General features: G+C 36.3%; 2 protein-coding genes across 2 annotated transcripts in view; one reads left to right on the top strand and one right to left on the bottom strand.

Moving 5' to 3' along the window:
* The window catches only part of LOC127629742 (cell surface glycoprotein MUC18-like), a 61,729-nt gene extending 46,357 nt beyond the window's left edge, over window positions 1-15,372 (top strand). Inside the window, exons 6-16 of the mRNA XM_052106958.1 lie at window positions 1,343-1,522; window positions 1,983-2,110; window positions 2,223-2,358; window positions 2,442-2,560; window positions 4,305-4,446; window positions 6,003-6,130; window positions 7,670-7,826; window positions 8,016-8,054; window positions 11,507-11,633; window positions 13,823-13,938; window positions 14,098-15,372. Coding sequence (XP_051962918.1) covers window positions 1,343-1,522; window positions 1,983-2,110; window positions 2,223-2,358; window positions 2,442-2,560; window positions 4,305-4,446; window positions 6,003-6,130; window positions 7,670-7,826; window positions 8,016-8,054; window positions 11,507-11,633; window positions 13,823-13,934 — 1,268 coding nt within the window. The 3' untranslated portion in view covers window positions 13,935-13,938; window positions 14,098-15,372. The remainder of the gene's footprint in view (window positions 1-1,342; window positions 1,523-1,982; window positions 2,111-2,222; window positions 2,359-2,441; window positions 2,561-4,304; window positions 4,447-6,002; window positions 6,131-7,669; window positions 7,827-8,015; window positions 8,055-11,506; window positions 11,634-13,822; window positions 13,939-14,097) is intronic.
* Window positions 15,373-16,363: 991 nt separating this feature from the next.
* LOC127629751 (E3 ubiquitin-protein ligase CBL-like) overlaps window positions 16,364-22,614 on the bottom strand; it is a 50,579-nt gene continuing 44,328 nt past the window's right edge. Inside the window, exon 16 of the mRNA XM_052106973.1 lies at window positions 16,364-21,940. Within this exon, the coding sequence (XP_051962933.1) occupies window positions 21,669-21,940 (272 nt within the window). The 3' untranslated portion in view covers window positions 16,364-21,668. The remainder of the gene's footprint in view (window positions 21,941-22,614) is intronic.

Genomic DNA, 22,614 nt, shown 5'->3' on the forward strand with positions numbered 1-22,614 from the left:
ATATATACCTGTGGCCAAATGTTAGGGATTATGTGCAGATCTTGCTGTTTCGGAAGGAAATTGGTACTTAAATTCACCAAAGCGGCATTCAACTGATCACAAAGTATAGTCAGGACATTACTGATGTAACAAACAGCACCATCACTATTTGAAAAAAGTAATTTTTGATCAAATCTAGACAGGCCCCATTTCCAGCAGCCATCACTCCAACACCTTATCCATGAGTAATCATGCTAAATTGGTTCTAGAAAATCACTTGTCATTATATCAAACACAACTGAATGCTATTTAGTTCATTAAATGAAGCTTAACATTGTCTTTGTGTTTGTTTTTGAGTTGCCACAGTATGCAATAGACTGGCATGTCTTAAGGTCAATATTAGGTCAAAAATGGCAAAAAAGAAACAGCTTTCTCTAGAAACTCATCAGTCAATTATTGTTTTGAGGAATGAAGGATATACAATGCTTGAAATTGCCCAAAACTGAAGATTTCATACAAAGGTGTACACTACAGTCTTCACAGACAAAGGAAAACTGACTCTAACAAGGACAGAAAGAGATGTGGAAGACCAGATGTACAACTAAACAAGAGGATAAGTACATCTGAGTCTCTAGTTTGAGAAATAGACGCCTCACATGTCCTCAGCTGACAGCTTCAGTGAATTTTACCTGCTCAACACCAGTTTCATGTAAAACAGTCAAAAGAAGATTCAGTGGTGCAGGCCTTATGGGAAGAATTGCAAAGAAAAAGACACTTTTAAAACAAAAACAAAATGAACAGGTTAGAGTGGGCAAAGAAACACAGACATTGGACAACAGATAATTGGAAAAGAGTGTTATGAGTATTATGGATCTTAACCCTATTGAGCTTTTGTGGGATCAGATAGACTGTAAGGTGCGTGAGAAGTTGCCGACAAGACAGACACATCTATGGCAAGTGCTACAGGAAGTGTGGGGTGAAATGTCACCTGAGTATCTGGACAAACTGACAGCTAGAATGCAGATGATCTGCAAAGCTGTCATTGCTGCACGTGGAGGAATAAAAGTACCAATTTATTTCCATAAGAGCAAAATCTTTACATTATTTCCAAACTTTTGTATATATATACTGTAGATATTACATATTTTAGTTTAAATAAAAAATTAACCCCTGGGACATGGAAGTGCTTAAAGTTGAGGAAATGATTAATGATTTACACACACATTTGTTCTGTTTGGTTTTGATTATTTATTTATTTTTTGTGCTTTCTAGTTTCAGTTTATTTGAGTTTTTCGGAATATTTAGTTTTTATAATGACACTGATTTTACAATGATTAAAAATAATCTTCCGTGTCTCTTTTAGTGGTAAAGATCATGGATTCAGTAACAAAAAATCCCAGCGGTTTGTTCACAGTAGAGAGTGAACTGTCCATTAAGGTTGTGAGGGAAGATGAGGATGCACATTTCTACTGTGAAGTCAATTTCTTCGTCCCTGAAGGCGTGAAAATGACTGAGTCCAGTCGTGTCAACATCACAGTTCACTGTGAGTATGAACACTTTCAGCCTAAGTCCGCTATAAAGTGTATGTAAAAAAGTTTAGTAATTTTCAGCAGTTGGGCCTTGTGCTATAGGATGCCATCTGCTGGCTCTACAATGTTCAATGTCGTTCTTAGTGAAAATAAGGGCCTTTAAAATCAACCATACTTACTTTTTTAATACATATGGTATTTTATATATATATATACATATATATACTGTATATAGTGCATGATTCATCAGTGCATGGTATTCTAAAGAAGTTTTTTGTTACCTGGGTCAGTGGGGAAAATAATAATTTATGCATTATGCTATTTATCCTTATAAGCTAGTGTTGTCAATAATGCAGGCTTTCAAAAGTGTTTTTCTCATTCACTTGGAAATACGTCACATTACATAAGTAAAATGCTCTTTCATATTGACTTTAGTGTTTTATGTGTCTTACTATTACATTTATACTATTGCAGACCCCACGACAGAAGTAACCCTTTCTATAAATCCAGATAATCCATTCTTAAAAGAAGGCGACACTGTGAAAATCAGATGTAAGGGAAATGGAAACCCTCCCCCCCTTATTAGTTTCAGACATAAGGAGGTAATATATAATGTTAGCTGTTCCAATTGTTTTTTAAATGGATTCATTGCACCACCTAAAGTTCTGGAGGACATTACAGTTTGAATTGTTAACAATGTTTTTTTAATTCCAGATGTTGTTGGAATCAGAGAATGACCTACTTAATCTGGAAAATCTCACGCGATCGCACAGCGGTACATATGAGTGCCAGTCACATGACGTAAACACGTTTACTGAGGCCAATGGCTCCATCAGTATTCAAGTACATTGTAAGAGACTTACTCCTCAGCAGTTCCATGGATATAGCTGTTGTTGCAATAGATGATGTTGGCCAACATTTTTTCCTTCTCAGATCTGGATCCTATTGTGGTGACCGGGACACTGGAGGATATGGTAGTGGACCAGGGGGGAGATCTCAACTTAACCTGCAATGCCTTGTCTTCTTTATCCATATTAGCAGCATGGTATAAGGTAAGAGCAGCCCCTCAACAATCCAGAGCCAGATCCCCTAAGACCCAGACCTATTGGTCCATGTAATTCTTGTGATTTATGTAATTAATGTTGATGTTACCATGCTAAAATGTAGTAATAATTACCTTTAGTAAATTGGAAATAAACTTCATATATATATATAAGGTTGGGACTTGGCTTATTGTATAAATAAATTTGATTTAACATGTTAATTATATAAAATGTAACTTTTTCAAAAAATTACTACAATTAATAATGTATGGCCTTATGCATATTCTGTAATATTAAAAAAATCCTACCAAAGGAGCAATTCAAGCTTGAAGTACCACTTTTATGTTATTTGCGAGTCACAGAAGTATTGTGCAGTAAGTGCAACTCCAGCTGTACAGGCAATAAGCCACACTTACCGAGAACAGGCAGCACAAAAATTTGTAATGGAATCCCCACAAAGCAGGACTTGTGTTACAAGACAGATACAGGGGTCTAGAGATGTGTCAAAGTGAAAATAGAGCGCACACACAATTCTCACTACTGTACAAAAAGTGTACATAGAGCAACAAAAAAGCCCAGGCAGACAAAGGAAAACTTCCTGTGAAAACTTCCTGTGAAAACAGCCCAGTCTACCTCGGACAGACTGGCAAACTCTGGATAGGCTTATGTTCAATGATATGGAGATAAAGCAAACAATATATCGACTTCTGAAACCACTTTTTGTATTGTCTAAACACTGGCCTTTCACCATAATGTAATGTATTTTAACGATCTAAATGATTATATTTATTATTATATTATATATTATACATATTATTATATTTATAATAATTTTATTCATTATATAGTGAATTATCTTTTTTTAGGGGTGTCAGATGGGAGCTTTTGGAGTGTCTCACTTTGGATGCGTTGAGTAATAAACAGCTTTTATAGGTCTCTGTGACAAGTTAAATGTAGTTTGAAACTCAGTAAAACATATAACGAGATCCCTGCATTTGGAATTGTGCTCCATTCAGCTAGTGGCATGCACAGACGGGGGCAGCAGGGGCTTTTGTGCCCAAATTTAAAGGTGCACTTCTGGTCGTCCAGAAAAAGGTTGAAAATCTACAAATAAAACAGACCGATTTATACATAAGCCAGTGATCAAGGGCTTAGGGTGTTCCAGTTTAACCCATTGCATGAGTTCCACCGGTAGTGGAACATCCGAGTCCATGAGACGGAGGGAAGTCAGTGAGGGAATGGGATACAATTTTGAAGAGGAATGCAGCCAAGGTCACAAGTATCAAGCAAGCCTGAGTTTGGTTTTTCTCTGTACAGCTGCGTGTTGCCTATACAGCTGGAGTTTTGCTTACTGCCCTCTGCTGAAAACAGTTGGTACTTCAAGCTTGAATTGCTCTGATAGTAGGAATATTCATTATTACGGTCAAGGGACATGATTAAGTACATTTTATTTTTATGCATTATTTTTTATACAATTAATCACACCGAATTAATGGTTTAAATCAACAGCCCTGATTATGTGATTAATTCGATTAATTATTTGACATCTAATGTTCTTCATTTTGATTACAAATTTTAATCGATTGACAGCTATAATATATCCAGGATTAATATTTTGGATCTGCTTGATATACAGTGCTCTTGAAATGTTCTTGTAATGGAGGAAATGACTATATTTCAATGTTATAAATGTCCTTTTGCTGAGTTGCTTGTGTACCTACAGTAGTCCATTGTTATGTGTGTTTATGTTTAGGATGGTATGCGTGTTGGGGACAAGCATGTTTTACACTTACACAATGCCTCCTATGACACAGCTGGGAACTATAAGTGTGTATTGACCGTCATTTCCATACCTGAGCTACAAAGACAGAAGTCTGTACAAATCTATGTGCGAGGTGGGTCAATGCTAGTGTTAAAGCAATATGTTTTTTTTTATTAGCCATGCTGATATTTAATGAGCAGGTTGGCCGGTAGGCCAGTTTGATGTTGATTTATATGTATAATTTAATATGATAGTAAATGGCATGTATATAACATTGCTAAAAAAAAAAAAAATATTTAGCAAAATATTTACTCAATTTCACATAAAAAAATTTACTTTGTAAAAATGATAATAATATTTTGGTGCTTTTTGATTGTAGATATTAGCTTCTCCTGTTTTTCATTTAGTTACCCCATTTTAGCAATTTGTTCAAAAAATTGTTAAAACAAGAAAGAAGTTAAAAACAACACCACACACCAGTAACCATAAACGGTATGTGTGCATTGTTAATTGCATTTTTTCAAAAAAAGACAGAATTAAATTAATTGCATACAGTGCACATTGAATATGACATTAAACATGGTGAATTGTGTATTGCACTTAAAGGGTTAGTTCACCCAAAAATGAAAATCCTCTAATGATTTGGTTAAATTTAAGCATTCCCAGATGTGGATGACTTTCCTTCTTCAGCAAAACTGAAATGAAGATTTTAATAAGCACCTCTCAGCCTTTTGTCCATACAATGCAAGTAAACACCTGTGCCATCAGGTTGCTGGTTATTTGATGGTCCAAAAGGCATATTTAGGCAGCATGAAACTTATCCACAGAACTCCAGTCGATCAATGAATGTCTCCTGAAGCAAATCGATCGGTTTGTTTAAAAATTTTAAAAGACAATTAAAACTTTAAAAAATCGCTTTCTGCCAGCAGTCGACAAATCAGTGACGTAAGCTCAATGGCATGTTCACGTTAAAAATCCGAAGCGTGCTTTATAAACAACAGCAGAACGAATGTCACGCGAGAGTTAGGTCATTTCAAATAGCATCCCATTGCTGGCCGGAAGTAACGATTTAAGTAAAAATTAATTGATTTTTTTTCTTTCACAAATCTATCGATTTGCTTCAGAAGACATTCATTGATTGACTGGAGTCGTGTGGATTACTTTTATGCTGCCTAAATATGTCTTTTGACTGTCAAATAGCCAGCAAATTTATGGCACCTGCCTACTTGCATTGTATGGACAAAAAGAGCTGAAATGTGCTTATAAAAATCTTCACTTCGGTTCTGCTGAAGAACGAAAGTCATATACCTCTGGGATGGCTTAAAGGTAAGTAAATCATGAGAGAATTTTCATTTTTGGGTGAACTAACCCTTCACTTCAAAGTATGAATTCAAAGTTGCTCTCTCTGTGGCACGTTACAATGAAAACTGTGATTGGTCATTTACATGTCTCAGATGGTTCTTTCACAAGCAAACAAGTGATTCTATGCACCATCACAGCTCTCAAAAATGTAATGGCCAAACAAGAAGTTTTATCAGACTATGCCAATATTTTAAGAACACCAAATATTGGCCTATATGTCAGCATTTGTGATATATCAGTCCACCACTACTCAGTGTAGCAGTGCTTGATTGTGTCGATGTGCTGTTATGGCAAATAACCTCTAAATAAACTCTGTGCCTGCATTAGGAAAGCCTGATATCACAGAGGGGATTGCAGTGGGCCCAGTGAATAAGGTTGACCGCTCTGTTATCTTGAGATGCCATGCACAAGGATATCCCACCCCCAACATAAGTTGGGACCTCTCTGACCAACGGGTATCCTTTCATCACACAGCTTTTAACCAATCAGGAACAATCACAGGCCCTCAAAGTTGGACATGATTCACTCAAGTAGGTCATGTTCCTGGAATAACAGTCAAATCAACCAATCAGATTTTAGGGTTAGAACTGGTGTTAGGGGTTTCAGCAAACGTTCTATCAACCTGTAGTTTAACTGGTTATGGGTTAAATTTAGAGACAAGGTCTGCTATGCCCTATGTTTAGTTCATAGGAAGGTTGGCCCAGTACCATGTCCTACTTGGGTTAGTATTGTGCCTTTAGGAAGCTTAAAGTGAAAGAAGTATTAATAGAAAATTAAGTAGATAACAACTAGATAGTAATTTTGCACCACCAGTTACAGGTTTACAGGGTCAATCTCACAAAACATGTAAAGAATTGTTTTAGCTATACTACACCCCAAATTCAAAAGAAAATAAAAAAAAGATAATTTAGTACCATTACGATATTTTGCAACATGACATTATTTTCATGGCAACCACATCTTTAAGTATGTTTGACTAATGTACTTTTTTGTTTTGTAACTCTCATTATCACTGATGGTCCTCATTAGATTATCATTACTGTAATACAATGATTTTAAACATGTAAATCACTATATATTTTAAAGAAGTATGACAGATAATACACAAAACACATATTTTTAAAGCAGCTTTACAGCAGCAATGTCTTCAAGAGAGAGTTCACCACAATATTTTATTTATTTTTTATTTTATCACCTTCTCTCCCAATTTGTAATGCCCAATTCCCACTACTTAGTAGGTCCTAGTGGTGGTACGTTTACTCACCTCAATCCAGATGGCGGAGGACAAGTCTCAGTTGCCTCCGCTTCTGAGACGTCAATCTGCGCATCTTATCATGTGGCTCGCTGTGCATGACATCCACGCACGCCCCATTAAGACCCCTAATCACGACCACAAGGAGGTTACCCCATGTGACTCTACCCTCCCAAGCAACTGGGCCAATTTGTTTGCTTAGGAGACCTGGCTGGAGTCACTCAGCACACCCTGGATTCGAACTCGCGACTCCAGGGGTGGTAGTCAGCGTCACTACTCGCTGAGCTACCCAGGCCCCCTATGAGTTCACCCCAATATTAAAATTCTCTCATCATTTACTCACCCTCATGCCATTCCAGATGTGTATGATTTTCTTACTTCAGCAGAACACAACTTAGGATTTTTAGAAGAATATTTCAGCTCTGTAGATCCATACAATGCAAGTGAATTGTGACCAGACCTTTCAAGCTCCAAAATATCATATATAAGCAGCATAAGAGTAATTTATACGACTCCAGTGGTTTAATATATGTTATCTGAAGCGATACAGTCACTTTGGAAAAAAGATTCAAATTTCAACCCTTTTATACTATAAATCTCCACTTTCATGTGAAGAAAGTCACAGAAAAGAAAAACACGGTGCGCAGGTGCATTTTGGAGTGCATATGACATAGTCATGTATTGACCAGTTTTATAGCTTACTGTTTGAGCCTGATATTATCCTTGACAATATATTATATAGACAGGCCAGTCTGTCCCTATACCTATTGCGGAGGACCATGAGACCAAGACTGGTGTCCTCAGTATGATCTCTGTCAAGGTCACTTCAGAACTCATAGCCAACTGCAGCGCCTCAAATGAGTTTGGGACAATCTCTGTTTCTCGCAACATTGAAGCCTGTGAGTTTTGATTGTCAGGCTATATGATTTCATCTTCTCTCATTTCCGAGATACAGATTTCGAAGCTATATAGATGTGTTTAAAAATCTCTAGTCACCTTCTGTCTCTCTTTCCATATTCTTGAAATATATTTTGTTTATGATTAATGTTACCTGCTCCGTTTCTGTTACCAATTTTTCTTGTGTGTAGTTGCACGAAGAACTACAACCAAAGCTCCCAGTACAAAAGGTAGGTTTCTGAACTACTGTGTTTATACTTGTGCAATGAGTGATATATAATTTTTTACCAGCAGATTTCTTCAGTTAAATTGTACCAGAATACTCAAGATGTTTAGAACTGAAATTGGTATCTGAGTGTCATTTAAACATGGTCATTTGAGAAGGCGGCTACAGTGGCGGTTGATGTTGCGCTGTATATTTATTCTAGTGGGTTCTATTCAGAATAACAGCAAAAGGCATCAGTCACTCTGTGTCAGTTTGAACACAAAGCAATTTTACAGTAACGGAAGAAGGCGGTTGATGTTGTATGTGCTGTAATGCAGTCTCTGGACTCTCATTAGGACACAGGCAGGGTTCATGTCAGGCCTGGCAGACTCTTCCTGTGACTTCATGGGATCAAAGAGCTTGGCATCAGAGCAGATGAGCTTAAACAGCCACTCTCACTTGGGGATATCAGATATTCTTCTCCTTTTTTTAGCTATTCTCAGACCTGTTATCTCTCACATTGTTTATGCTGGTAGGTTGGAAAATAACCAGAGGTAAAGGGATACTTCACCCTTTTACTCCCCCCTCATGTCGTTCTTCCATGGAGCACAAAAGGAGACATTTGGCAGAGTGTTGGCATCGGTCACCGTTCATTGGGCCCTCTCTTGTCGCAATTACAAGATGGAATGTCTAATTAAGACTTTACATGGTTATTTTGAGAAATTAATTCACAATTTCCGCATTTATTTTTTCTCTTCAATTTATTTATTTCATATTGTTTCCATAGCAGTGGCTTGTTTACATTGTGTCGGGCCACTCTCCTCAGTTTGAGGACTAAGAAAACTAATCGTAAATTTGGCATATGCAGTCTAAACGTGAAATGTAATTTCTCATAGAAAGTACTCATTACCTGTATATAAAACCATTTGTATGTATAATCATAAACCCTGCAGATAAAGTCCAGACATCTGAACTTTTTCAAGTTTTGTTTTTTTCAGTTTAGATTGTGAAATTAACATATGTTACGGACCATCCAAAACTCTTTGAAACTGCAGACTTTGACCTCTGAAACATTGGTATGATATCCAGTCTACAATAGATTAAATTAAGTCTAAAATTACGAAATGGCCTTCCAAGAATACTAAACCTCAGAAGGCTGCGTTTTATATAGTGGGTGTTCCATTCAGAAGTGATCATTCCCTGTGCTCTATTACCGTCAAACACTTTAACATCCTCTGTGAGAGCTTTGAAGTGCTGAAAGGTGTGGAGCTCAAAATAAAAGCTAATTTGAAATTCAATTTATAAGTCATTTTCATTGGAACTTATTTTTAAAGCAATCTTACAGCATGACTATCATGATTGTTCTCAATTCAAAGTGCCCTTCAGAGGCTGATTTTTCTCATTTGGAGCAGGTCTGCCTTCACTGCATCAGTCAGCGGTGCGTGAGTGAGCGGCACCCTCTAGCGTCTGTGTGTGGCACACGCATATATCACAATCAATCAGTTTGTCAAAACCCCTTCCTAAATGTTTCTATAGTAAGCTTGAAAACACATCACATATTAAAGCAATTGTCAGCGATCTATCAGAATCATCATGGTAAAAGAATGGTGGAGGTTTGTAATTCTCCCATTGATAGAATCTATATGATTTGATATAAAGCATCCATAACACATCCATAACACCTTATTATGGGAATTGTAAGTAAAGAAGGGAGAACATTTGTTCATCATGGTTACCATGTGCACAACACCAAGGCCAGTTATGGTATGATTAAGGTGTAAACGGTGCTGGACGAAGTTGAGCTACAGTCAAAATATCAAGCTCTGTTAGTCTAACTAAAGTAAAGCAAAAATCAAACTAAAGCATTTAAATTACATTTTAATAAGGTGAATTATTATTTTAGTATGGACTGAAATCAAATTTTTAGAGTGCATGTAAAAGTTCACTGGCCCTGTTGGCCAGTATTATCTAACAAGAAAATAAATTTAAGGAAATGTATGAATCTAACTACTGTGTGTGGTAACCCAAATCCTTGTCATCTCTGCGATAGGAATTACCGTTCCACCAAAAAAACAACAGAAAGTTTTGTATTGCTGCTTTGCCATGTGCCAATGCCTGAAGCCGGTTGCACACTGTGCATTTTTTCTTGTCCTTTATGATTGTTGCTTGTCAGGCAATATGACCCCTAAAAGATTTTGTGTAAAAGGCAGAGTGTATGACATCAACAGAATTTGTGTTAGACTATCTGATATACAGGACTTTAGGACATGGGTCTCAATTGACAAATAAATTAGATTTGTTCATTAAAAAGTTGAAATGTAGTCTTTTGCTGTTTCTGAAATTTGTCTCTGCAAAATCATGGCCAAAAATCGTACAGTGTGCACCGAGCTTTAGGCCAACATCAGCCAGACTGCAATACCTCCATCACTGCTGGCCTCACTCACATGAACGCCCATCCACAGGCTACACATTGCAGCTTTGCTGTGTAAACGCCATCATTTTCATGTTAACCTTCATATTAGGACTGAAAGATTTGGACAAAAATCGAATTGTGATTCAAATAATATTGTGATTTAAGATGATTATTACCATAAATTAATGTTAATAAATGTAAATAAACATAATTATAATTATTAACATACAATAGTTCTCTGCCAACTTTTCATCATTATTTTTTTGCAACCCAATAATAAGTTATTAAGTTAAGAAATGATTATGGAAATATAGTTTTGTAAAATATTAACAAGCTATGCAAGCTTTTATATTGGCAGAAGCTTTTATTTTTGCAGTACAGGAAGACATTTCTGTTTGTAGTAAAGTTGACAAATAATACTGAGAAATGCTCTCATCTACTCTTCTTTCCACAAAGGCCCAGCGTAATGGCCAAGCTTATTTGAAATGACACAAATGTGCAAGTAGTGCATCTAAAGCAATGCAAATATAACACACTCAAGCATTAGCCTCGTGCATGATTTCAGCAACTGTAATACACTACAGAAAACAGAACTGAGCACATATAGTAACCGTAGTGAGTAGCGCGTGCAGACTAATTATTTAGTAAATTAAATCACTTTGCAGTTTTATAATGGCACTACATCATATCACGATTTCGATTAATCGTTCAGCCATACTTCAAATGTTCCATAATTAAATTGGGTTTTATTGAATCTAAATATGTTGTAGGTTGTTTTTTTTATGAATAAAATGGTGGCATTAATCCCTTGTTTGCCATTATAGAATGAATTATCCCAGAATGCTTTGCTCTCATGATCTTTACCCTCCACACCGTATATCATTTTTGGGTGAACTATCCCTTTAAAGTGTTATAGCAAAAGCCCTGCAAAGCTACGCATATTTATGTCAACAGTAAAGGTAATGTTCACCCAAAGTAAGTTGCTTTTTTCTTTCTTTCTACCTTTCAACCTTTCAAAGGCTGCGTTAGATTAACTTCAACCTTTTCCTTTTTTGCTCCACCAGGTGGTAGTGGAGTCGCCATAGCCGTCATCATCATCTGTCTCCTCCTGATAGCTATTCTCTGCAGTGTGCTCTACTTCCTCTACAAGAAAGGAAGGCTTCCGTGTGGGCGCTCGGGAAAGCAGGATTTGTATGTGTTTTTGTATATGGAAAAAATTGATTCAATTCAAGGTTAGGAAATTATTAAATAGAAAAAGCCCATTATACTGTAACTAGCACAGCTTTCTTTTTCTGTGTTGAAACAGGAAGTGTTGGTGTGGCATTTAAAAAAGAATAGCCAATGTGCTTGTGTTCTGTCACAGCCAATAGCTTGGTATAAGGATGAGGGACATTCTAAGTCTACGGAGCCTTTGATCAGACAAAAATCTTTGTAGTACTAGATGAGTCATCAATATTTTTGGTGTTTTTCAGGAAGAGAAAGACTATAACATTTAAGTACATCTGTTAAAGTTTAATTTTGTCAAACACTAGAGTACACTAGCATATGGCTCCTATGCTAAAAATCTAACACACATGGACTGCCCACTATCGGCATTAGCTCAGTTTAATGAGGCCTACAATAATAAAAAATAAAAAGGTCCTTTTTCAAGATTATTTATTTATTTATTTTTTTCAAAAAGAGGTACAAAACGTCTTAATTCCTATTACTAGTCATAATTACAAGATATTACGGTGACAAAAAGATATAATGCAATACCTTGTATGCATAATAAGAGATTTATTAACAAAAATGAATAGGTTGGTCATTTTTGACCGGTAACACAACGAACACACACAAGGATTAAGTTGATTGCACTAGAGTGCACATAAAAATGGAAGTTAAGTTTTTTAATAAATGAATAACCATTTGCTACACAAATTAGGTAACATTCCAAATCTTAATATCTGATCTTCACAATGCATATAGCTGATTCTTAAATTCTGCTTTTATAGGCCTGCTTTTAAATTAGCTGTTCTGTTTTCATTATTAACACATTTTTATTCATTTTCAGAATTGGTAAAGTAATTAAAAACATGACTTGTTATATATCATTGGAAAGGTCTCAGTTAGTAGAATGTAATTATACATATTTGTTTGAATCAATTACTAAACTACAGTGAGTATTAAGTGAGTGAAATCCACATAGATACACATGTAAACAAGAATAAACAGATTGAGCCTTTTTATCATCTTTTGGCTTATTACTTAATGAAAAATAAACATAATTTGGAAAATGTAATATCTTACAGCAAGTGATTATGATTCAAACAAGTCCAAACACAGCATTATGTGATGTGCAGATCTTGAAATATTCCTTAAAGAGTCATGACACGCTAATGTGGCCATCTGAAACATGATAGGTCACGTCCGAGGACTTTGTTTCTGCTAGCATACATGCGCACATGGGCTCATCTAATGTTTGGACATGCTCCTGAACACTAAATTGTTTGATGTTTTGGAATATATGGATAGATATACAGGTCATTGAAGTGACGCTATTTTTACCGAGTCTAATAAATTATTCAGAAAAAGTAACAAAACAGTTGTGACGTAAAAGAAATTCAAAGTCTCATTAAAAGCTGAAGTTCTTGAAAAAAGAACAGGAATGAGTCGTTGGCATGAATTGTGCTGAATAATCTTTTACAATTGTTTATTTATAAAAATGCAGTGAAACAATTTTATTTTAAAATTCGATTCATATTTGAAAAACGTTTGTCCACCAAATCAAAGTCATGAGGTGCAGCTAACATATTTTGTAGGTAGAAATTATGTTGTCATGTGACACAATTCATAAACAGAGAAGATCTCTTTTGACCCACAAGACTGTGTAAGAAGATTTAAAAACAAAGAATTATTTTGTCATATCATTAAATATCAATATGTTGACATTTTAATAAAAATGCACATTTGGTTCAGGTCATTTGGTGCAACCACGAGAAAACTTCTTGATATTCATGATATTTGTACAAAATATTTTTCACCTTAAAACGTATGTTTGAAAACTTTTTTGAAATGAACAACAAAGTTGTGTACACTCGTGCATTCAAGGTGCAAGGTAACTCTTTTAATACCTTTTATTTGAGGGTTGCACCACATTACATTTTTAAAGTCATTAAATAAAAATAAAACTAATTTGTACAAAATGCTATAAATGTTTTTCAAACAATTTGTAAAAACAACATGAACTCAAAGATTACATGTCTATGAACTTGAGACTTGCTTTAAACCAAATATTTCACATTTGTATCACCTCGGACAACCTTATTTGTCAATGACACATACATTATACAAGTATCTGTGAACAAAAAAGCTTTAATGCATGTTTCCTTTTATTCCAGCACGAAGGAAACAGCCAGTAAGGATGACATTGTGATGGAAATGAAGAGTGGCAAATCTGAAGAGGCAGTGCTTTTACAGGGAGTCAATGGGGACAAAAAAAACACCCATTGAATAGGTTATTTCTCCCATGTTTTTGAAATGTAGTAGATTAGCATTACTGTGTAGCTCTTTTAAGAGTAGACTCATATTTAACCTCTAGCAATATAAGAAATAGAAGACCCAAGGCTAACACTCACTGTGCAGTGAAAAACTGATACTGTTTTTTCCTGGTTAGTGAGATGAAGACTGAAAACCACATGGGCATGCGGATAGGACAGTGGCCTGTGTCCTACAGCACTCAGTCTCAGGGTGAAATCCCCCATACCAGAGTGCTTAAAGACTTCACCTTACAAGATGTCACCTGAATTCTAGCTATGTTTTGTATTTGACTTGCTATAATGTGATTCTATAAAACACCAAGCTCAATAGACAACCTCTTTCCAGTATTTACAGCGTGTATATATGAATTACTGTATATACAGTATTTAGCTATTTAATATGTCTGAGACAACACGTGAAAGGTTGTTTTTTTAGAACTTTGTTGAGGGGCATTTGACAAGTGCCTAAATCAGTATGTGCTATTTGCTGTTGCATGTCTGTTCAGAACCTGCTCTCACCTCTTCCATATAGTCCCATGCACTGAACCACTAAGAACTGTCTTTACCGCTGCAGCACCACTGTAAACATTTCCTCTGTCCTCTATGTCCAATGATAGTCATCTTGAGGGCATTTTACTGTACAAATAAGTCAGGGAAATCTCTGGCGTGGACGACCTTTTTTCCAAAAATGTAAAAAAATGTAGGCCTCTTTATTTTTTATATTTTTATTAGCAATATCAAATGAAGTTCTATCCGAAAGCCACTGAATGTCCGCCATTCATGCTAAAGCTTAAACTAAATGTCCCAACTGCCTGAGAGAAATGGAAGCATCCTGTAGAGGAGGGACTAAAACTCAGCTGATTTCAATGCTGATGGCTATTGCCTTTATTTTTTTATTGCCATGACCTGCTGTCCTCATCTTGCACTGAATGTAAATAATGAACAATTGTATGACCATCCTCTCGATTTTTAAGCTTTTAGAGTTCAATTTGAATTGCAGGTACATGGGTTTGTTCATGTATTCTAAATCCAGGATATTACATACAGGTTCTTCTCACTTTTTTGCATGTTTGTCTGGCTTATAGGAGAGAAAGTAGAACAGCAAAAATGTCATGGTCACCGTTCATACACCATTTAGTTTTCTCAAGAAAGAGTATAGCAACTGCTTTATTATGCATTTAATTTGAGCAGACCCACAGGGTCTTTACAGCAAACTCTGTCCTCAGTCCATGGTTGGACTTTTTATTTTTATTTCCACAAGCATGTTATACTCTTGTTTTGTGTCAGTGGCATTTTTGTAAATGCTTGTTTTAGAACTGTCCTGTATTTCTATTAAAAAGGTCTGGTTTACTCAAGCCATAATTGTGTGATGTTTTGAGCTTTTTATAAATCAATAAAAATGATATACAATGGTTATAAAAAATAGTTGGAAATATTCCCTTTCAAAGTATAATCCAGATCAACGAAAACAGCTATTGCCCTTTCCGCTTATGCTTAATATTGTCTTGCTGTAATTATGGGTTTTATAAATACAAAAATATTTACCAATAAATGACTAAATAATAATTACAGCTCAAGGCATTCATAGGCTGCAAACTGGTAATTGACCCAAATTTGAATTTCTTTGTAAAATAATAAAAAGTGTTTGTGTGTATATATATATATATATATATATATATATATATATATATATATATATATATATATATATATATACATACATATACAGGGTTGGGTAGTAACAGAATACATGTAACGGGATTACGTATTTAAAATACAAAATATTAGTAACTGTATTCTAAATACCAATGATTTAAATTGTATCTCTAGTGGAAAACAGTTACATTCAAAAATTATTTTTATTACTGAAGAGATTACTTTGCATTTTATTGTCATTTGTTTCATTTAATATTTAGTCCTTTCAGATGAAAAACATTTATACATATAAATGATGTGATCCAAAGTGCATTTGAACAGCAGTGAAACACTTTCTTATAATGTGTTACATTCATATGAGCTGACAGAGAAGTGAGTTTGAAGCAAGTTTGAGCATAACAAATAGAAATAAACCTTGTGTAAATTATCAGCTTTACGCTAAGCTAAAATGCTATTTCTAGCCATTTCATACACGTTACCAGACATTATCATATTTTTTTTTTTATCAAGAAAATTCACGTTGGATCATAATTTCTTTTTTTCTAGTAAGACCTTTGATATTAGGGCAAAAATCATATTCTTGATAATAATTTTTGTATTGTTTTCCTGTAAAAATATCTAAAATTCTTTAAAATAAGATCAATTTGATTGATCTTGTTTTAGAAACAACACTGCATCAGATATTTAGGTTTTTCAGAGAATGTATTTTTAACGTGTATTTTGTAGGTTTTTATAGTCAAAATCTACCAGTAATCCAAAAAAATCACTAAGTAATTAAAAAGTATTTAGAATACGTTACTGATCTTGAGTAATCTAACGGAAAACGTTATAAATGACATTTAACAGCATGTATTCTGTAATCAGAATGCATGTGGACAACCTGCAGTGGAATACATTTCAAAAGTAACCCTCCCAACCCTGTCTATATATATTACACTTTGTAAATAAAACATAATTTAGATTGTCTCATGCATGGATTAGTAAGAGACAATTCACACAAAAATTTAAATGTTCTTATCATTTACTCATCATCATCAATATTTCAGCTCTGTGAATGCAAGTGAATGGTGACCAGACCTTTGAAGGTTCCAAAAAATGAAAACATATAAAAGGTATCATAAAAGTAATCCATCAGACACCAGTGGTTTAATTCATGTCCAATCGGTTTTGTATGAGGACAAACTAAAATATAACTCCTGTTTCACCGTACATCATGCCATTGAAGTCTCCATTGGTACAATCATGATTTCAAGCTCGATTACACTTCCTAGTGATTGACGCATGCGCAGAGCCAGAGCTCATCTAATGGGGGAGCCTACAAGGTTAGCAGAGAACAGCATAACGTGACATGTGAAATAGAGTTTGCATAGCAAGATTCATCTGCGTTCACGTACTTACGCGGAGTTTGGACCTTTACACTAAACCATCCTTTTTTGAAGTGAAATATGTGTGGAGTTTACTATGATAAAATCACAGTTTTATAAGAAAAGTCACGGTCAGTTTATGGCTTTCCCAATTCATTTGTATGGTATCCACAGCCTGCGACTTGCTGTCGTAACACGCTAGTTGACCATTACGCTCTCTGAAATGTTAAAATCACAAAAGGTTGTTATCTCAGCATAGAAGATCTCTGGCAGAGCACTAGCTGGCATAATCAAGCTTGAAATAATTATCGCCAGGGAGACTGCTGTTGTCAAGATTTATTGTGAAAAAAGGTGTTATTTTGGTCTGTTCTCACCCAAAACCGATTGGATTGCTTCAGAAGACATTTATTAAACTACTGTTATTGAAGTCACGTGGTTAACATTTATGTGCTTTCACTTTCATGGTATGGACCTACAGAGCTGATTTAGATTTGTAGTTTGTGTCCAGTAGAAGAAAGTCCATACACATCTGGGATGGCATGAGGGCGAGTAAATTAGATCATTTAAAAATTTTTCCCCCTTTAACATAGAAGCGCGAGAAAGATGGACAAGAGAGGGAGAACCAGTCAAACCCTCCAATTCGGCTAAAGGCTCGAAATTGGTCAAACAATCATAATTTCTATTCAGCTGGAGGCGGGGCATGTATTTATTTGAATTGATTGAATGACGTCACTTTTTCACAAGCGAAAACACTGAATCGCTAAAACATTACTTGTTTTCATCTCGACCTTCAGGCAACTTCAAACATCCTCGTTATCAAGAGGGTATACACCAATTCTGTACTTTGTTTTTAAAAAATACATCTTCCAACAACGTTTTAAACATTAGCAGCACTTGGTCACATCTCTAGTGCACCAACACCTATTTCCCCCTCACTGTGTATAGAAGACAGAAAGTAACACACACAAATCAGCACTGAGAACAATGAGTTGTTCTATTAATTTAATTAACAGTATAGCGCTGTGCATACTTCCAAAGTGATATGAGAGAATTAGCACAAAAGAAAGATCCTGAAATACTCTGGTAAGTTATGGCAAAATGAGAAGAGAGCTCCCTCTTGCGGTCTGACTTGACATTCCAGTAATGGACAGATATTCATTATGACGTCTCTGACCAAGCCAAAGAGCGACCATGGACATTTTCCAAATGTTGTGAGGGAACTTACGCCGGGATATCATTCACTCTTTAAACTAAGGCCTTTTTTTCTGGGCAGCAGAAGAAAATTATCGACATTTCCAAACATATGGCACTGCTCACAGTAATATTCGCATCAGTAAACAAAAATAAAATTCTGACATGTACAGGAATGCAAAATGAAATAAAACATTGCCATTTCGACGTATTCTATGTATAAGTAACTTCTCACGCTTGATTTTAAAGTGACAGTATCATAGCACAAATCGTTACACTGTGCGAAACATTGTACACTTTTAAACACAAACATCCATTAGACTTACAATAATATCACAAAATAGTAGTATAGTAATTAAAAATGAAATTATTCAAAAACCATGGTCTGAAATCAGTTCACACATATCATATTACAAAAACTTCATATGGTGCAGTTAAAAATAAAATATATCAGTATTAAACCAGTCATTTGCTTCAAGACTGGAACAGAAACAACAAAACAACAGTAACAGTCTACAACTTGAACAATTCACTCACTGCTCCCCTGCTGGGAAAGTGGCTGACGGTAAGATGCCAATGTTATGTATGTACCTACAAGATAGAGATGTGGAAGTACCTGCAATCCCAGTGCTACACTGTTGGGGCAAGTAGGACCTAAAATTATTCTGTGAAGTTCTAATTTCAGCACAAGTCCTGTAACCCAGAAGCAATTCCACACAGCAGGGTTTGATAAACTCACTTAAAAGAATTACTAGTGCATTTATTTTTATATAATTTTTAAAGGGGGAACTGTCCTCCTAGATTTTCCTTGTGCTACCCCAATTTGAATGGCGGAACAACCAAGGGTCACTAGTACACCATAGCTCGGAGGATTTGTTTAAGAGAAAATTAAGTAGTTTTGCAGCATCGGGCAGAATGGTTCTTAGCACGGTGAGCAACATTTGCTTTTGCATTTCCACTTGAGCATGGTTTGGTACAGTTAAGTCTAGCACTGATTTCACTCTGAATCTGAGCAAGTCTTGCACTGACTAACAGGTAAATTTCCACTCACGAGTATAGAGTCATTAATGTAGATTCTGTTTAAATGTACGGTTTTCCTGAGTACAAGAGGAGACTGGGAGGAACCAAAAATAGGAACTTCTCCCCTCTCCTAACAGCAGGCGGACTATGGGCACTGCGATCATGGCTTTAACAGGGCTGCCGCTGAAAGGTTGATCCAATCCGTGATTGTGTTGAAGGGATAGTTTAACCTAAAAGGAAAATTCTGTCATCATTTACTAAGCCTAATGTTGTTCCAAACCCGTATGACTGTCTATTATGAAAAACGTATTCAATGAACTTGAATGGTTAATGAGGCTAACATTATAATATCTCCTAATATCTTTTTTTAACATGGAGGATAGAAGAAAAACAAAGTTAATGGGTTTGGATCAACATGAGAGTGAATAAATGATGACAGAATTTTGTTTTTGGGTAAACTATCCTTTTAACACAAAGCCTTGTATTTATTTTCTTTCCTTGTCCTACAAGACCTTCTGCGATGAGCCCAATGCACAGTTTACCTCAGTTCACATCGATAAACGTATGTATTTCAAGCAATATGCAACGTAAAGTGTACCTGGATGAAAATAGACTTCCCATGTCTGGCCTTTTATAGCCACACATGTTCGCGTGCATGCACATCGTGCGCGCGCACACACACACACACACACACACACACACACACACACACACACACACACACACACACACACACACACACACACACACACACACACACACACACACTACAGACAGAGAAAAAATATCAGCTCAGTCAAACTGGGCTCATACCTGCGCAAGATGCTTCTGATTTCAAGTATGCTACATTAACAAATTACACAGAACAGATACTGTCACTTTAAAATGGGTTAAACACATTATTCACAAATGTACATTTAAGGCTTAAATGTTTAGCACTAACAATAATAGCAGCAGTAAAGCAATTCTGTTTTAATAACAATAAATCAAAAAATAAAATAACATTAATATCAACAACAATATATTAAGGTGATCAAATGACATGGTTTCGAAGATGAACAGCTTCATACACAAGTCAGACCTCCCCATGAGTGATTTCAGTCCCCACCGAAGACAGAAACTTTGCCATGCCTTGGACCTTTATAAGCAAATACTTTCTTTCCACGTTACCCTTAATATGTTAGAGAACACTTTCTTTAGTAAACACACTACTTCACAAAAGTCTGCCAGAGACCACCATATTAATGACACATTCAGAAGATTAGAGCAATCCGCTCTCATCCTGCTTCAGACATGGGGAGTAAAGTGAGGTGCTGGGACCCTGCTTCTAAAATCTGATTTGTCTTAAGAGGCATCTACCCTTCATCAGCATGTTCCACCCACTGGGAATTGAAAGGACTGGTTGTCCTAAAAGTGATAGTTTAGCAAAAAATGAAAACTCGGTCATCATATACTCATTTGACTCATTTCAGTATCTTGGGTCTCAGAAACCAATAATGAAAGTGAATGATGACTGAGCCTGTCATTCTGCCTAAAATCTCCATTTGTGTTCCAAGGAAGAAAGTCATATGGGTTTAAAATGACATGAGGGTGAGTAAATTATGACAGAATTTTGGGTGAACTATCACTTTAAATAATACATTTCATCTGCTCAATTTTCGGAGTGAAATTTATGGTACAGTACAGTTACAGTAATGCTACTCAGACGTAACAAAGCTGACGGAGAGCCCATTTCCGATGCCAGCCGCCACAACGCACAGAAATCCTACAGCCCTGTACAAACAGTGACCTGGATGTTATGGTCATAGCAGAAAACAGGCTGCTTTGGGCTGAGCGTTATCCCAAAACATCACCTCATCTGGCAGATTCTCTTAAACAGATGACTGCGTTACGGGGGCGACACATACGCCATGCTACTTGCCAGACGAAAACAATGAAAATCACACACATACACAAACACACACACACACACACACAAATGTACAGAAGCAATACAAGTAAAAGGCCATTTTTTTCACACCAGAAAATGCTCAGCTGCAGTTCGCTGTGTTTAACTAAACTCCCTTTAGCTATCCAAACGAAGGCTTAATACTTCACATCTCTGCAGCTAACCCTGACCCTCTCCAACATACATGTGTATATATTAACTATACTCAATATTCTGATTTATACATTAAATCATTATATAAACACATACATGTTTTTGACAATTTTTTTTTTTTGTTTTGTCCTTAAGTTTCACAGAAACCCTCGAGGGTCATGCGACACCTTGACACACCAAAACTGCTTATGCTTCAGGCTGAAGAGCTGCTTGCAACAGAGCGCGTTCTTCCACACAAAAAGGAGGACAGAGAATCCAAGAAGTATTATGGAGAAAGGAGCTCTCGCCGTCACTAGAGCTAGAAGTAGTTTCCCCATCTTCTGGAGTCTGAGACGAATGCATGGCAGGGCCGTGACGGGTACTCTGAGAAGGTACGCTATGTTAGGATATGTGCAGTAGAAGGGATGGACACAAACTCCCTCAGGATGTTCTTGGCCATCTCAATATTGTTCTGTGCAATCAAAAGAGCTTTTTGGATATCCTGGTGGGAGTAGCCCTGGCTCAAGAGGTCCTCGATCTCGCTGGTGATCTGCTGGCTGGGCCCGGGACCTGCTCCGAGGGGAACAGGACTAGGCCTTCGTTCTGAGTTGATGCGACGAGGAAGAGGCTTTGGAGGCCGCTCAGGGGCTTCAGATGGGTCTGTGACTGCTGAAAACACAATTCAGATTTAAAGTTGTATGTGTATATACAAAGAAATGAAAGCTCTAATTGTTATTAAATAAAGGGTCCATGACATTCTCATGGCAGTAAATTATGATCTAAAATAAATACAGGCTATGATAGAGTAGTGGTCAACCGATATGTCACAGTGGATGATAAATCTGCCAATATCTCACAAGCTCTTGATTCGATAATGACTAGATTTAATATCGATTCCCTTTTACTTGCATATGAATGAAATTCTCTCCCAGCTAATGCTGTTAATTAAAAAGACACAAACACACACGGAGGTCGGGCAGCTGCCCAAAAATCTCTCTCTCTGTCGCACCGCCGTCTCCAATCGGCCCTTATCCCAGCCCCACCCTCCGCCAACATGCTAAACCGGTACTGTCTCTTTAAGAAAACCAGCATTTCTGTAAAGAGTGACTGTAAATGAGCGCATGTTAACGAGAGAGACTTGAATGGTTTTAGCTCATCTGTGCCATTCATGATCAGAATTAAATGTTTATTTTTTGGTCAACAACTGACTGTATAGAACAGAAAAGGTATTTAAAGAGACATTATTCAATGACAAATGTATGGCATGGATCTCGTCTTTGGACACACATTACAGGGAACAACTTTTACTCTCAACATGCAGTGAAAGGATCTCGCTGCTGAAT

Source organism: Xyrauchen texanus, chromosome 36 (assembly GCF_025860055.1).
Source record: "Xyrauchen texanus isolate HMW12.3.18 chromosome 36, RBS_HiC_50CHRs, whole genome shotgun sequence".
NCBI lineage: Eukaryota > Metazoa > Chordata > Actinopteri > Cypriniformes > Catostomidae > Xyrauchen > Xyrauchen texanus.